At 30.1% G+C, this 14,379-nt stretch overlaps 3 protein-coding genes across 3 annotated transcripts; 1 reads left to right on the forward strand and 2 right to left on the reverse strand.

Annotated features, from left to right (window-relative positions):
• Window positions 1-825: 825 nt before the first annotated feature.
• On the forward strand, window positions 826-4,883 carry LOC137827619 (methylthioribose kinase). The gene is made up of 6 exons (XM_068633827.2): window positions 826-1,429; window positions 1,568-1,877; window positions 2,389-2,563; window positions 2,652-2,853; window positions 3,736-3,950; window positions 4,560-4,883. Exons 1-6 carry the CDS (start codon window positions 1,244-1,246, stop codon window positions 4,723-4,725), a joined length of 1,254 nt encoding a protein of 417 aa, XP_068489928.1. The 5' UTR covers window positions 826-1,243; the 3' UTR covers window positions 4,726-4,883.
• A 4,833-nt stretch (window positions 4,884-9,716) lies between these two features.
• LOC137828650 (uncharacterized) lies at window positions 9,717-10,798 on the reverse strand. The gene has a single exon (XM_068635307.2). The coding sequence runs from the start codon at window positions 10,598-10,600 to the stop codon at window positions 9,935-9,937; it is 666 nt and encodes a 221-aa protein (XP_068491408.1). The 5' UTR covers window positions 10,601-10,798; the 3' UTR covers window positions 9,717-9,934.
• Window positions 10,799-13,485: 2,687 nt separating this feature from the next.
• On the reverse strand, window positions 13,486-14,379 carry LOC137828651 (uncharacterized). Its single transcript, XM_068635309.2, has one exon. The coding sequence runs from the start codon at window positions 14,298-14,300 to the stop codon at window positions 13,623-13,625; it is 678 nt and encodes a 225-aa protein (XP_068491410.2). The 5' UTR covers window positions 14,301-14,379; the 3' UTR covers window positions 13,486-13,622.

Genomic DNA, 14,379 nt, shown 5'->3' on the forward strand with positions numbered 1-14,379 from the left:
TGTGTTTGTTTACTGTTAGGACTAATGTTGGATGTGTATGCTGATAAGTTGACTAATTTAGAATTTATTCATAAAGAATCATTTTATTGGTATAATAGATTTTAATCTATTAAGTTCTTAGAATTCATTATGTATAAGCATACTATACCTATGTATAATTTTTGTTAACATATGAGTTTTGGTCTAGTATCGTCCTCCCATATTTTTAGTATATATTTTTTTAATAATATTTTTTTCAATGATAGATGATTATTTTACTTTTTACTTGAAGTGTTATCCTAACTGAGATGTTTTATATATTGATGCATAATATAAAAGCTTTTATATAAGCAAGGAAAAATTCTATGCCAAAGTTCCAACTATGACACAATTAAATTTAAACTAAAATAAAATCTAAACTAAATTTAAAAATAAAGAATGTAAATATTTTATTATATCAAATTTTTATTTAACTGTACTAATTCAATAACATTATTTTATCTTATGAGTGAAAATAAAAAATAAAATAACTATTTTATTTTAAAAAAATAAAATTAGGATTGCACAATAAACAAGTAAAATTCAAAATAAACTGAAATCTATAAAAAAAATTTAATGGAAAAGTTCATAAAGCTCACAAATTGAAATTTTATTGAAAGAATAGACTAGATTACAATTAGAAGAAAATTTCATTGTACTTTTAGAAATTAGATATTTCATATGATTTTCTTAACTTTATACATCCTATCACAACATCTTAAACACTTAAAATGAAAGTCATGTCTTTGACAAAAAAAAAAATATTAAAACTCTGTCCAGGTTCATTGCATGCCATTTTCCTTTTCTATAACAAAAGTCTTTCAATCACTCCTTACCTTTTTCTTTATTTCACTCGTCCAATTCCAAAGAAGAAAAAAAATGTATTCGAATAATTACTAAAAGTTAAATAATTTATAATTTATTGTAAATTATATTCTTTTAATGACATTCAATCAATGTTTTGAATAAGTATTTGAAGAGTAAAAATGATTACAACACATTTTTTGATTAAAATATATGATAGTTAAATTTCTCAAAAAAAGATGACAGTGGATATAGTCTCAGGAGAATCAAATGAAATTGGTGTGAAAAAAATCTCAGTTTCAGTTTCTAGCGTGCTTCCTCCAAACAAAGAATAGTAAGACGCACTTCAAAGATTCCATCCATTTGGGAGTTGAGAGAGTACCATTGCTCCACTCCCTCCTTCCCACCATCGCCGGCCACCATGGCTTTCTCCGAGTTCCGACCGCTCAACGAGAAGTCCCTCATCGAATACATAAAGTCCGTTCCTGCTCTCTCCTCCAAACTCGCCAACAATTTTGATGACTTATCAGTTAAAGAAGTTGGAGATGGTAACCTTAACTTCGTCTACATTGTTTCCAACTCTGCAGGTTCTTTTGTCATCAAACAGGTAACAGGCACTTTCACGATCCAAAACCCAAAGGGTCTTATGCTCCAAAAAATCATGGGCAATAGCCAATTTCGTTTCTTTTCGTCTCGCTGCTTCAAAGCTCAAACTTTTGTCTCTGGGGTTTTGGAATTGTTGTAGGCTCTGCCGTACGTTCGTTGCATTGGGGAGTCGTGGCCTATGACGAAGGAGAGGGCTTATTTTGAGTCGCTGACACTGAAAGAAGAGGGTCGTTTGTGCCCTGAGCATGTCCCTGAAGTGTATCACTTTGATCGTACCATGTCTTTGATCGCCATGCGTTACTTAGAACCCCCGCATATAATCCTTAGAAAAGGGTTGATTGCAGGAACTGAATACCCTCTTTTAGCTGAGCATATGGCTGATTTCATGGCAAAGACCCTCTTCTTCACGTCTCTGCTTTTCCGTTCCACCACTGACCACAAACGAGACGGTATAACCTTACCCTTGTGGATTTATTGAGAAGCTAGACAAGGGAACTTCTAAAAATGTTAGGGTTTACAAATTTATCTAACTGCCTCTCTTAATTCATTTGATGTAATCAATTGCATGGTCTCGATAACTGTTTCCATTTTAAGGTTTAGTCCGTGTATGAGAAAAATACTATTTTTATTTATACAGTTTTTGTGAAAACTTATAAGTTATGTGTCAGAAAATTTGTATGGTTTTACACCACCAAAATGACCAGAAGCTAACTTTTATACTCGAAATGGATCTAACCTATACTGTTTTCTAATTTGGGAACTAAAACTTTAAACAAAGACAATAGCGACCATGTAAATAGCTCAACCTTCATTTCATTTTCTTGTACTATCAGTGTATCATTGTGAAATTTATCTAAATTTGCTCCAAATGATATCCTCTTTTTGTGACTATAAGGAAGGTCTTACACATGATTATCTACGGATGTTACCTTTAATTGAATTCATATTTGCTTCGTGCAGTTGCCGAATTTTGTGGGAATGTGGAGCTATGCAGGCTTACTGAGCAGGTCGTTTTCTCTGACCCTTACAAAATTTCTGAATATAATCGTTGGACTGCGCCCTATCTTGATCGTGATGCAGAGGCTGTTCGGGAAGACAACCTGCTGAAGCTTGAAGTTGCTGAGCTGAAATCTGTGTATTGTGACACACTTTTCGTACCCATTATAGACAATAGTTTTGTTGTTATATTTTTGTTATAAGAATAAGAATTTATGTTCCTATAGGTTCATTGAGAGGGCCCAGGCACTATTACATGGTGATCTACACACTGGTTCTGTGATGGTTACTCGTGAATCAACTCAAGTTATTGATCCAGAATTTTCATTTTATGGACCAATGGGTTTTGATGTTGGAGCATTCTTGGGAAACTTGATTTTGGCTTTCTTTGCTCAAGACGGGCACGCTGATCAAACAAATGATCGAAAAGTAGGTCATGTCTTCTGTGATCCTTACTTGTGCTCTTCTTTGTATGCTATAGTTGTTATTTAGTCACATATTTCTTGTTATTGTCCATAATCTACGTAAAACTTAGACTCTTTCTTTTCTAGTGCTGTATTTTTTATTTCACTCTGTAGTTTTGTTTCATGGCAGAGGCTGGTTTTCTTTAGAGTCCTACGTATTTTTAGATATATCAAGCGTTTGTACCAGATATTTCTGATTTTGCTGTCTCTGCTTATTTGTAGTTCTGAATTTCCTGTACTGTTCTTTTGTTTTGTCTGTGAGTTGCCAATGACTGGCGCCTTGTTATCCTAAGAGTAGGATTCCTGTGTAGTTTTAGTAAGTAATCAATCAGAAATATACCAGGTACTTGTTTTAGTCCAACACTAGTAACAAGTGAAGACTTGGTTTTGGGATAGAATTGTTTCATTTTTGTGTTCAGCACATGATCTTAAACTGAGTACTTTTTAGGGGTTCCTTTCTATGTTTCTTTTCTTTCTCCTGTTGTTTGGACTTTGTTGAAATTTCTTATCCTCCAACCTTGTACTTCTATTGGTGTGTTTGGATTTCCATTCAAAAGCAGGAAATGGACATTCAATCCATGACACCATGCCCATGCCTTGACTTGAATATGCTTTGAAATTTGTGCTAATTATAATTCAAACACTCATTGTTAGCTGAAGTAGCATTGTTTTGTTTATCAACTGTTGTATCTTCATCTCATTTGGCTGGCCTTTTATATTCCATCGAGTTACTGCATCACGATGCAGGGTGCATAAAATAATGAGCTTTGGCATTTAAACTGTAATTCTAAATAGTTGCCGAAGACCATTGATTGTTATTCCTTACGTAAAATTCTATGTTGTGCAGGCCTATAAGGAGTGGATTCTTAAGACAATCGAAGACACTTGGAACCTTTTCCAGCACAAATTCACTTCACTTTGGGATGAGCACAGGAATGGCGCTGGTGAAGCGTATCTTCCAGCAATCTATAACAATCCCGAGGTTCAACTCCTTGTACAGAAGAAATACATGACAAATTTGTTTCACGATAGTCTTGGATTTGGTGCTGCTAAAATGATAAGGTGAGACTTTTTCTCTAATTTTTTTGCTCTTTCCATAAAAGATAATGTGAGACTGCAGATAATATTTTTACTAGAGAATGATATATGTATCTGGATTTCTTGTTTATGTTAGCTATTGTGTACAGCCATTATTGGTCACATAATTAATAACTTCAGCATTTGAAATGGTTATTGATATAGTATTATTAAGATGTGAACTTTAAACCTAATTTACCCTTATAAAAGGTTTACACCCACTTAGTCTTTATCTCTAGTACAACACATCCTTCTCACTTTAGGATAGACTCTAAATGACTCTCTGATATCATGTTGTGAAGTAAACTTTAAATCTAATTCATCCTTATAAAATCGGTTTATAAGGTGAGGTTTGCACTCACTTATATTCTATAAAATGTTCTTATCTCTAATTGACGTGGAATTTCCAAAAAATATAGCATTGTGGTTACAGTTTTATGGTTTTAGTGACCCCACCAAATGAATAAGGTTGTTGTATTACTGATAAGGTCCTTTGGTTAAGAGTTCATTTGAGTCGAAGCTGCATCCATCACTTAGGTAAAAAGTGAGCTTATGGCTAACAAGGGCATTGCATGATATTGATTTGATTGACAGGAGAATTGTTGGTGTGGCGCATGTTGAGGATTTCGAATCCATTGCTGATGCTGCTAAAAGGGCAACTTGTGAACGGCGAGCTCTTGATTTAGCTAAGATGCTTCTCAAAGAAAGAAGAAAATTTGAAGGCATTGCTGAAATTATTTCAGCAATTCGGGAATACTAATACACAACCCAATACCAGCTTTTGCTACCTCAATAATACTTCCTTAATGGATCGTGTTTTCCAACGTTTTTTTTTTGGTTGTGTACCACTATATACGTGTTTCCAAAAACATTATGTACGAAAAATTATATAAATTTTTAAGGAGAGGTTTTGTCTGATATTTTTTATTTCAGGTTTATATAGAATAAGAGAAAACAGTAAATTACAAAATAATAAAAAATCATTTTCACTGCTTATATAAATCATTTTTGAAAATATAAAATAAAGGAAAGAATGAGATGTCCATACCCTTAACTTAATTTTCGATTTTGCTCCAGTTGTACATTTTTATAAGATTGAAATTGATACTGTATACGATTTAAATAAAAAAAATTGATGTTTATATCCTTTTGTCATTTTCCTCTTAATTTTCAAGGACAACAGTATGATACTAACTCTGAAATTAAAACTCGTGTATATAAGTTTAAATGGTTTTTACAACATTTAAATTAAATATAAACATTACTTTGTTAACCTTTTTCAGGATTTGCGTGTCTTGATATGAACGAAAAGGTTTAGGTCTTCGAAGACATTGTTATTAGAGAAATGTTTGTAATATATTTAAGTAAGGAAGAATCATTGTTTCTTCACATTTGGTGTTTGCATCAATTTCAGCCTATGCTCAGGTTCCAGCTAAGACACTATTAAAATTAAATAAATAAAACCCAAATTAAATTTTAAGAATAAAGATAATAAATATTTCATTCTATCAAAATTTTATTTAACTGTGTTAATTACTAATTCAATAACATTTATTTTATTTCATGAGTGAAAATAAAAATAAAATAACTATTTTATTTTTAAAAATAAATAAATTAAGATTGCACGATAAATAGGTAAAATTCAAAATAAACTGAAATCTATAAAAAAAAATTAATGGGAAAGTTCATAAAGCTATATTACAATTAGAAGAAAACTTTATTGTATTTTTAGAAATTAGATATTTCAATGATTTTCTTAAATTTATTCATATATACATCACAACATTTATATATATTCATTATTTACACTTATTATTTAACAAATTTATTATTTACAAAATATCACACATATCTCATGTTATTTAATATATAACATCCTTAAACATTTTTATTTAATTATATGTACAGATACATGGTATTTTTCAATGGTTAAACACCTTAGTTATATAATAAATAAGATTTTAAAACACAAACAAAATTAATTTTTTTTGAGTGAGTCCATAAAGACTTATTTGTGACATATTACGCAAGTTCTTAGAACAGGAAATTCTCGAGAATTTTCAAGGATGAGAATTAACAAGTTACTCTAAAAAGAGTAAGATGAAAATGTAAGAGAAAGTGTGAGCGTGAGATGCGAAAGATGAAGAGAAAGTGAAGATGTGTGAGTGAAGTGGATGAAACCTCTCTTTATACAGAGAGAGGAACCAGACAATTTGTCGTTGCATCTTCACAACCAATTTGACATTTTCTTCGGCCAAAAAGATTCCGCAAGACCAACTTCACAACTGGAGCAACAAAAGCGAATTCCAGCGGACCAATCTCCACTACACTTCCAAAATCTCCTCCAACAAACACCGAAAAAAGCTAGAATTTTTCTTCTCACACTCTATTTTTATTTTGCAATATTTATTCATATCTTCATACTAATTTTACAAGTTATACAACAAAATTTACTTGCATCAACTTCAAACGTTATTTATATTTTTTGTTCATATTTATATCAGTCAAATAATATAACACAAATTATAATCCTTTAAATTATATTCTTTTTATTTTTATTTTACTGAATCAATTTAATATTTTACATCATGATATAAAATTAAAAAATATCAAGAGGTCAGTATCACTAAGCTAATTGGCAAATTAATAAATTGAAAAACTCAACTCAACCTACTAAATTGACCACGAAGCAACTTGCTTTATAAAAAAAAGTATAATTTCATAAATTTAAAATTTCATCGTAACAGTATAATTCATATATAATTTTTTTTATTAACAATACAAATTTATAAATAAAAATAAACCACAAAACTTATATATATATATATATATTTATTTATGGTGAACATAAATCAATCCAATTTATTCATCCTTTTGATCGGATTGGCCCATTTGGTTTGAATTCCACAACTATTCACAATTAAAACAAATTTATCAAATCCACCTGTGTGTATATATATAAATATAAATTTATCAAATCGAAAAATAAATTTAAAATTAAAGCACGATTATGTTATGCTTAAAAACATAAAATGAAAGATCCATTATCTTATATTAAGTAAGCACCTAAAAATATATTATTATTTGGTTATCATTAATCTAATTAGCCAGAATTTTTATAATAAATTTCGAGTTTAACTATGTTTTTAATTCTTTTTAATTCGGATTTTTTTGCTTCTTCTAAATTTAAAAGTGTTTTCTCTCTCTTTGATTTCAAAAAATGTTGTTTTAATCTCTTGTTATTATCATTAGAGGTATTATTAATGTAGCTAATGAAGCTTGCATGTTAAGTGTAATTAATTTAGTAATGATTACTTATTTTTTTTTATCTACATATTGTGTCAAATATTTTCTCTCTCCAAAATTTGAAAGTATTTTTTTTCAGTTTCTAAATTTAAAGAAAAAATAATCCTTAAAATAATTCATTTTGGTGATCAGGGATAAATTGTAGAGAGGTTAAATGAATTATTACAATGACTTTATGAATTAAAGAGTGAAAATAAGTTAGTTTGAGTTAACTTGACCATCTTTTATATATTATATAAGGTCGAAATCATTTGTACCACCAAAATTATATAAGTATAAAATATTGACTTGATCTTAAATTTACATGGCTGAAGCGATCTGGTAAATATTATCGAAAACATGTTAAAAATTTGAAGCAATAAATTATTAAATATGAGATTAACTACTAATAAAACATGTTACATCATGAGATTTAAAAGTTATGTTTATATTAATTACGATTCTATAAATAAATTTACATTAAAAAAAACTCAGTTAGTATTACAAATTGAACTTTAAGCCTAATTCAATTCCATAAAACCAGTTAATGAGATGAGGTTTGCACGCATTTATATACAATGAAATATTCTCATCTCTAGTCGATGTGGAATCTCCAACACACCACCTCATGCCGAGAGTAACAGTTCGTGCGTGGGACAACATATTATGGGTGATCCGATAACGGTTCGATAGCGGGTGGCACAATAAGCCCAACAAACACTCGCTAGAATAGACTTTAAATGACTTTGATACCATATTACAAAGTGAACTTTAAGCCTAACTCAACCCCATAAAACTGGCTCATGAGGTGATATTTGCACCCACAATAAAATATTTTTATCTCTAGTCGAGATCTCCAACATTTAGATTAATAATAATGATAAAAAAGAAAAATAGAAAATATAGCAATGGTGTTTGTAGATATGAAACGCGTGGTTGACGTGTGTAGACTGTGAATAGGAAGTCTTCTCTTAGTGGTCTTGGTCTTTGCAGTATTGAAAAGTATTATAATGCAAAAGAGAAAACTTGCATTGCAAAATTCTACAATATAGGATCCCTTCCCATTCCTTCACGCAAAACCTTATTTTTATGTGAGTAAAACAATTGATGACTCACAAAATAAAACTATTTTTTATTTTTTTTTCTCTTCCTTTCGTCTCTTATTCACTTCTCATTCTAAACAAAAGTTGGCGTGTATAAATTGACTTTATATATAGATAAAAAATGCCAATTTATTTCATTCTTTTATTTATTATAAACATTGCTGAAAAAAAAGCTCAACATATAATCTTGTAAAGGAAATGCTTTGTTTTCAACAGGTGAGATATATGTTAAAAGAAAATTTAGTTATAAACTACGGAATAAATTAAAAGTATATATCATCAATTAAAAAATAAGCTAAAAAACGATTACAAGTTATAATTTTAATTAAGAATTGTACATTTTTTTATCAATAAATATAAGTTTTAAGAAGCAAAGGACATGCATGGTCTTGGTGGTTGGTTTGAGTGAAAAGTATAGAGAAGCTACTGGTCGTTCACGCCATTGACTTCTTTTTAAATGCATGTTTGTTTCCTTAACCACATTTTGAATATTCCAAGTAATTGTCGTATGATCTATAGTCCAATCTAGTGAGAAGTGTCAAAGACAGAAAACATCTTCCATAAATAGTTTAAAATGTAACTAGAACAATGAAAGTTTATATATATTTTTCTTGTTTAATCTACTATAAAGAAAAATATGAAATAAAAATCAATTTTAAAAACCAACAAAAATTAGTTGTTATAATAACTAAATTACAGAACATTTTAAAAACTAAAAAAAAAAAAATTAAATTAGTTTCTATTATTGTCAAATGGTTTCTAAATTAGTATCTAATTTGGTAGCAAAAATCTTGGTTGCTAATTAGATACCAATTTAGAAACCATTTAATAATGATAGAAACTAATTTAGAAACCAATTTTTTTTTAATCTCTAAAATGTTCTTTAATTTAGTCACTATAGCAACTAATTATTTTTTGTTACTAAAAATTAATTTATATTTCATGATTTTCTTGTAGTGAATCCGTCTTTTAAAGCACAAAACTATAACGGGGTACTGAGTTTCGAGTTTAAAAAAAAAAATATTGGATACGGTAATTGATCTTAGTGATACTATCTTCAAAGATTTGAAGTCCAAAATATTTATGAAAATAAATAAACAATTATTAGGAGGATTTAACATTTTTTTTAGATTATAATATCTAAGTAATTAAGATTAAGGATGAAAAAAAATTGAAGTAACAAAATATATATTCGTTAAACCTTTCATTAAGAATTTTGCATCTTCAAAAAAAGAAACTCGAGCATAGATAAATTGGTCCAGCTACGTCTTTCCATATAAGAAAATCAATCTGGTGTATTATGGCTTTGTATTATCTTATATATTTTCTACATGCCTCTGCTAATAAAAATCATCAATAAAAATATAGAATAGCTCGTAATTATTTATATCTTCTAAACGTATCTTCTCTTTAACTTGTCTGTGATCTGCATAATCATTTTAAACATTTGACCAATCAGAATCAGTCACAACAACATAACTCACAACAGATGAAACATAACTCACGACAAGTAATACAAACCGACAAAGAGGTTGCGACATAGTCGCTTATTTTTGAATGACCAAGTTCTTAACCATTGTTCTAGGGTATATTCCCATACTTAGCCTTGTATTCTTGCCAAAGCTGATCCACTGTCTTCCCCAATAGCTGAACAAATAATTCATCACTATAACCACTTCTCATCTGCTGGTTCAGTTGTGCCACAAACCCACTCTTCAGACTATCACAGTAATCAAGAAAATGAGCTGTAACATCATAGCCCTGGTCCCATTTTTGTCCCTCCCCTGGTTTTTTCCAGTGGCTAGGTGCATAGTTTGCCTTCAGCCTTACATAGTCTGCAATTCCTTCAATTACTCCAGTAGGACCACTCCACTGCCAAACATGGACCATTTCATGGTACAGCACCCCTGTGATCTCTATTCTCACATCCCCGCTATAGCCATTAACGTATCTTGCACTCACATGAATCTCATCGTTGCTGGTATATGCAACCCCGTCCATGTCATCCACGAATAAACTCACCTTCTCCACGCTTTTTCTATCAGCAGGAGAGTTTTGCTGGAAGATCCCCCATATGAATTGGGTGGCTGAGTCCAGTGTTTGCTTGGTGTATTCTTCTCCTATTTCGTCACGGAAACGCACGCCACCAGGGGTTGAGAGGGCGTTGTTGGTGAAACTGTATTCCACTGCTTCTGTTCCTTGCATTGCAGCTAGGAACAATAAGAAGCAGACAACATACATTGTCATGGTTGGTTTTAGAGACACTTTTGGTTTCTCTTGGAGAATCAGTGTGGGTTGGTTATTGCAAAACCATAGTGTTGGATGATTTATATAGCAAAAAGCCAAGGGAAAAGTGGTCGTTCCACGCCATTGACGTTGTTTTTAGTGTTTGTATCGTTTGACGTAATCCAATAAGAAGGAGCATGGAGAGGCGACATAATCTATACAATACTTTCTTTCTTCTTTCCTTTTGGAATGTAAATAGTGTTTCAATAATAAAAGTAGGAGGAGGAAGTTTCCTCTGCATTAATTAATGATTTATGATTAATCAACTGTTTTTTTATACTTTGGTGGACTCTTTATTTTAATCGTTATACCTCAAAAGTACCAGAATGTAAAAATATGAAGACTAAAATATAAAAACTAAAATGTAATAAATGCAAGTATAAAAATTAAATGATTAGTTATAAATCTAACAAAAATCAAGGCTATGTTTGCTCACAAAACAAAATTATTTTATTTTTTGTTTATGTTCAAATATAAAAATATTATATTATTTTCTTTTCTAAAATTTATATGTTAGAAAAAATTATCACCATAAGTTGCAAGATTTGTGATTGTAGTGATCACCGGTTTTTAAAATAACTATAAAAAAAAATGTATGCTTTATTTGTTTTTCTATTGAACATTTTTTAAGAAAAGAGAAAACATTTTTTTAAAAGTATTTTCTAAAGTCTATTCATTTATATATATATATATATATATATATATATATTATATTTAAGTTATATTTTAAAATACTAAATAATTTATATAATATGTTGGATTACTACCTAAAAGTTGATAGAGAAAATTATGTCAATATATCACTTTCGCCTCCATCAACGCTGCAATCCTGATTCAAACACAAACAGTGTTATAAAAAAAAAAGTTAGATACTAACTTTAAAATTAAGTTATTAATAATAAAAACTACTTTAAATAATAATAATTTTTAATTTATAATATTTAATTTAGTTTCTAAATTTAGTTATTTAATGATTTTTTTTTTAATTTTTAGGTAAAATTTTATTTGTTTAAAAAATTTTATTTTTTTATTTTTATGGAAATTTTAATTTTTCATATAAAAAATTAAAATAATATATATAATAAAATCATGCATAAATATATATAGCAATTATTTAATTAATATCTACTAATACAATTTAATTTTAGTCTGTACCTTACAAAATCAATGTGTAAAATATTGATATTATGGTTTGGGGTGTTTATAAGTGTTGGTCAAATGTAATAACTTGAATTTGAGTTATTTGAGAAATTTAGATGCCATTTGGAACCACATGATATTTTGTTTTGGAGTTTAGGGGTTCAGAGTTTGTGTGCCATTTGGCACAGTAACTTGTGGTCAGAAAACATAGATCTTGCTGGTTTCCATAAATAGGGAAGACAAACCTAATAGATAAGATCTTATGATAAATATTTTAGAAGATGGTTGATACGTTCACAATTTTATAGCAACTGTTTTTTTTATTAAGATGAAATAATTTTAAAATTACATTTTTTTATTTTTTATTTTTTTAATCAGCAATAAAGATTTAATAAATAGAAGTACTAGGGGTACTCCAACCCATGTACAAAATTTCTTATGCTAGAGAAATGAGGTTTCCAGATAACATGCCTAAACATAGACATATTCTACACATATATCTGCTAATCTTAATTAACCTCTTAAAAACAACAAGATGTCAATACATAAACCAAATTAGCTATCAAGGAATCCTGTAACTTAGTCCAGTTCCAGACTATAAGCGTATCAGCTCAAAAGAAAGACTTTGCCTCCTTGCTATCTACTGCATTTTCCAAGCATCCATTATGATTATAGTTGTACCCCAAGGGTATTCCTCTCCTGCAAATCAAGAATCCAACCAAAAGCAAAGAAATGACGTTAATCATCAATGTAGTGATTTTAAACATTCATATACATTAATACACCAATCAAAATAAGAAAAATTTGACTTTGAAAATTTATAACTTATCATGTCCAATTTTAAAATTACATTAACCATATCACAATTTTAAACTCAATAATTGTCAAATTAATATTATATATATAAGAAACCTCACAAATTTTATTTTTCTTTCCATCTGGCTCTCTCTCATTTCATCAGTGAGGTCAAGAATGGGAATTGATATAAGTGAGGTGAAGCTTTTTTCTGGAAATAATAATTAATTATTTGAAAATTTCAATGCTCAATAATAAATTTCAATACATCAAATAAAAAAAATTATTTATAAAATAAGCATATCTTAAACTCTTCCAACTTTAATCTAAACATACACGCATTTATTAAACTTGCAGGCATGCCTCACAGTGACTTAGAGGTATTAGGATTTATAGTATGCTTTTATACTAAATTTAGGTTTTTGTCAGACTTTTTATTATTAAAGAACTATCATATCTCCCCACATTTTATTTTATATTTAATTTCCACATTTTAGTTGGAGTGTATTAGCAACCTACCTTTAAAATTTAAGAAAAAAAATTTCATTATTAGATCATTATATATAATATCTTATCACAGATTATACATAACTTGTGCGAATTTTTAAAAAAAATCTATTACGAAGTGAACTTTAAGTCTAACTCAATCCCATAAAACCGACTCATGAGATTGAGATTTGCACCCACTTATATACAATGAAAGGCTTTAATCTTTAGTCGATGTGAGATCTCCAACAGAATCCAATAATTTTATATCTAAGTTTATTATACCTTTTATTCTGCTTTTAGTATTAACTTATTTTATTTTTTACCTTTCATCATCTATGTTTTCATTTTTTATTTTAACACCATAGTTTCTTGGATTGAAAATCAATTAAGCATGGTGGAATGAAGATTCAACAACCCAAAGATTTAATAACTTGTTCTAGCTTGGATAAAAGTTTCCATTTATTCAATAGCAGAATCTAAGAGCTGATACAATTTTATTGAAAAACATAGTGATTAGTCTTTTATTCTTTAAATTGAAAAGCTCTTAGCTATAGGTCTCTTAGGCAATATTGCCATACTTGGCCTTATAGTCTCGCCACAGCTGATCCACTGGTTTTCCCAGTAACTGAACAAAGTATTGATCACTGTAACCACTCCTCGACAACTTATTCAATTGTGCCACAAACCCACTTCTGAGACTTTCACAATAGTCCAAAAAACGAGCAGTAACATCATAACCCTGGTCCCATTTCTGACCTTGCCCCGGTTTGACCCAGTGGCTAGGTGCATAGTTTGCCTTCAGCCTCACGTAATCTGCTATGCCTTCAATTAGCCCCCCAGGAACACGACCATTTCCATTCCACTGCCAAACGTGGACCATTTCATGATACAGCACCCCTGAAATCTCTTTCTTCACATCCCCATTGTACTTTCCAACATATCTTGCACTCAAATGGATCTGATCTCCGCTAGTGTATGCAACTCCATCCATGTCATCTACGAATAAACTTACCCTCTGCACGTTTTTTCTGTCGGCGGGGTTGCTTTGCTGAAGGATCCTCCATATGAACTGGGTGGCAGAGTCAAGTGTTTGCTTCGCGTATTGTTCTCCTATTTTGTCACGGAAAGCTACACCACCAGAAGTTGTCAGTGCCCTGTTAGTCACAGCGTACTGAACTGCATGTGTTTGATGAAATGCATGTAAGAATACTAAAAAGCAAAGAGCCTGTTTGATCATGGTTGCGTTTTCAGCCTTATGGGTTCCTTTGGTGAACAAGTTTATGGTTTATCACTGCACAAGGATTCAGTTTGGTGCT

Source organism: Phaseolus vulgaris, chromosome 7 (genome assembly GCF_051622355.1).
Source record: "Phaseolus vulgaris cultivar YP4 chromosome 7, ASM5162235v1, whole genome shotgun sequence".
NCBI lineage: Eukaryota > Viridiplantae > Streptophyta > Magnoliopsida > Fabales > Fabaceae > Phaseolus > Phaseolus vulgaris.